Here is a 632-nt window from a genome sequence, read left to right as displayed (position 1 = left end):
TGGATCCCAAACCCCTTTGTCCCCCAAACCGCTCTGGATCCCAAACCCCTTTGTCCCCCAAACCCCTCAGGCCATCGAGGAGGGCACCCTGGAGGAGATCGAGGAGGAAGTCCGGCAGAAGAAATCCTCACGGAAGCGGAAGCGCGAGCCCGAGGGACCCCCGGGACCCCCGGCGGGCGCCCGGAGCCGCGACAAGGACGAGGAGAGGAGCAAGCAGAAGAAACGGGGGCGACCCCCGGCCGAGAAGCTGTCCCCAAACCCGCCCCCCCTGACCCGCAAGATGCGCAAGATCGTCGACGCCGTCATCAAGTACAAGGACAGGTGAGGAGGACACGTGGGGATGGGAGGTTCCTGAGGTTCCTGGGGGTTCTGGGGGGTTCCTGGAGGTTCCTGAGGGTTCCCAGGTGGTTCTTGGGGTTCCTGGGGGGTCCCAGGTGATCCTGAGGGTTCCTGGGGGTTCCTGGAGGTTCCTGAGGGTTCCCAGGTGGTTCTTGGGGTTCCTGGGGGGTCCCAGGTGGTCCTGGGGGACACAACGAAGATCTGAGAGTGTGAAGGTCAGAGGGGATGGGATCCATGGGATGGGATCGGGGGGATGGGGGTGATGAGGATGGGAAGGAGGATGAGGATGGGAT

At 63.9% G+C, this 632-nt stretch overlaps 1 protein-coding gene across 1 annotated transcript in view; it reads left to right on the top strand.

The window, feature by feature from the left end:
- Positions 1 to 321, top strand: part of LOC121364747 (transcription activator BRG1-like) — a gene marked incomplete at both ends in the record, with an annotated part of 9,359 nt that extends 9,038 nt beyond the window's left edge. Inside the window, one exon of the mRNA XM_041488256.1 lies at positions 71 to 321. Coding sequence (XP_041344190.1) covers positions 71 to 321 — 251 coding nt within the window. The remainder of the gene's footprint in view (positions 1 to 70) is intronic.
- Positions 322 to 632: the final 311 nt, after the last annotated feature.

Source organism: Pyrgilauda ruficollis, unplaced genomic scaffold (assembly GCF_017590135.1).
Source record: "Pyrgilauda ruficollis isolate IOZ18807 unplaced genomic scaffold, ASM1759013v1 scaffold891, whole genome shotgun sequence".
Taxonomy (NCBI): domain Eukaryota; kingdom Metazoa; phylum Chordata; class Aves; order Passeriformes; family Passeridae; genus Pyrgilauda; species Pyrgilauda ruficollis.
This window is presented reverse-complemented; position numbering and strand designations above follow the sequence as displayed.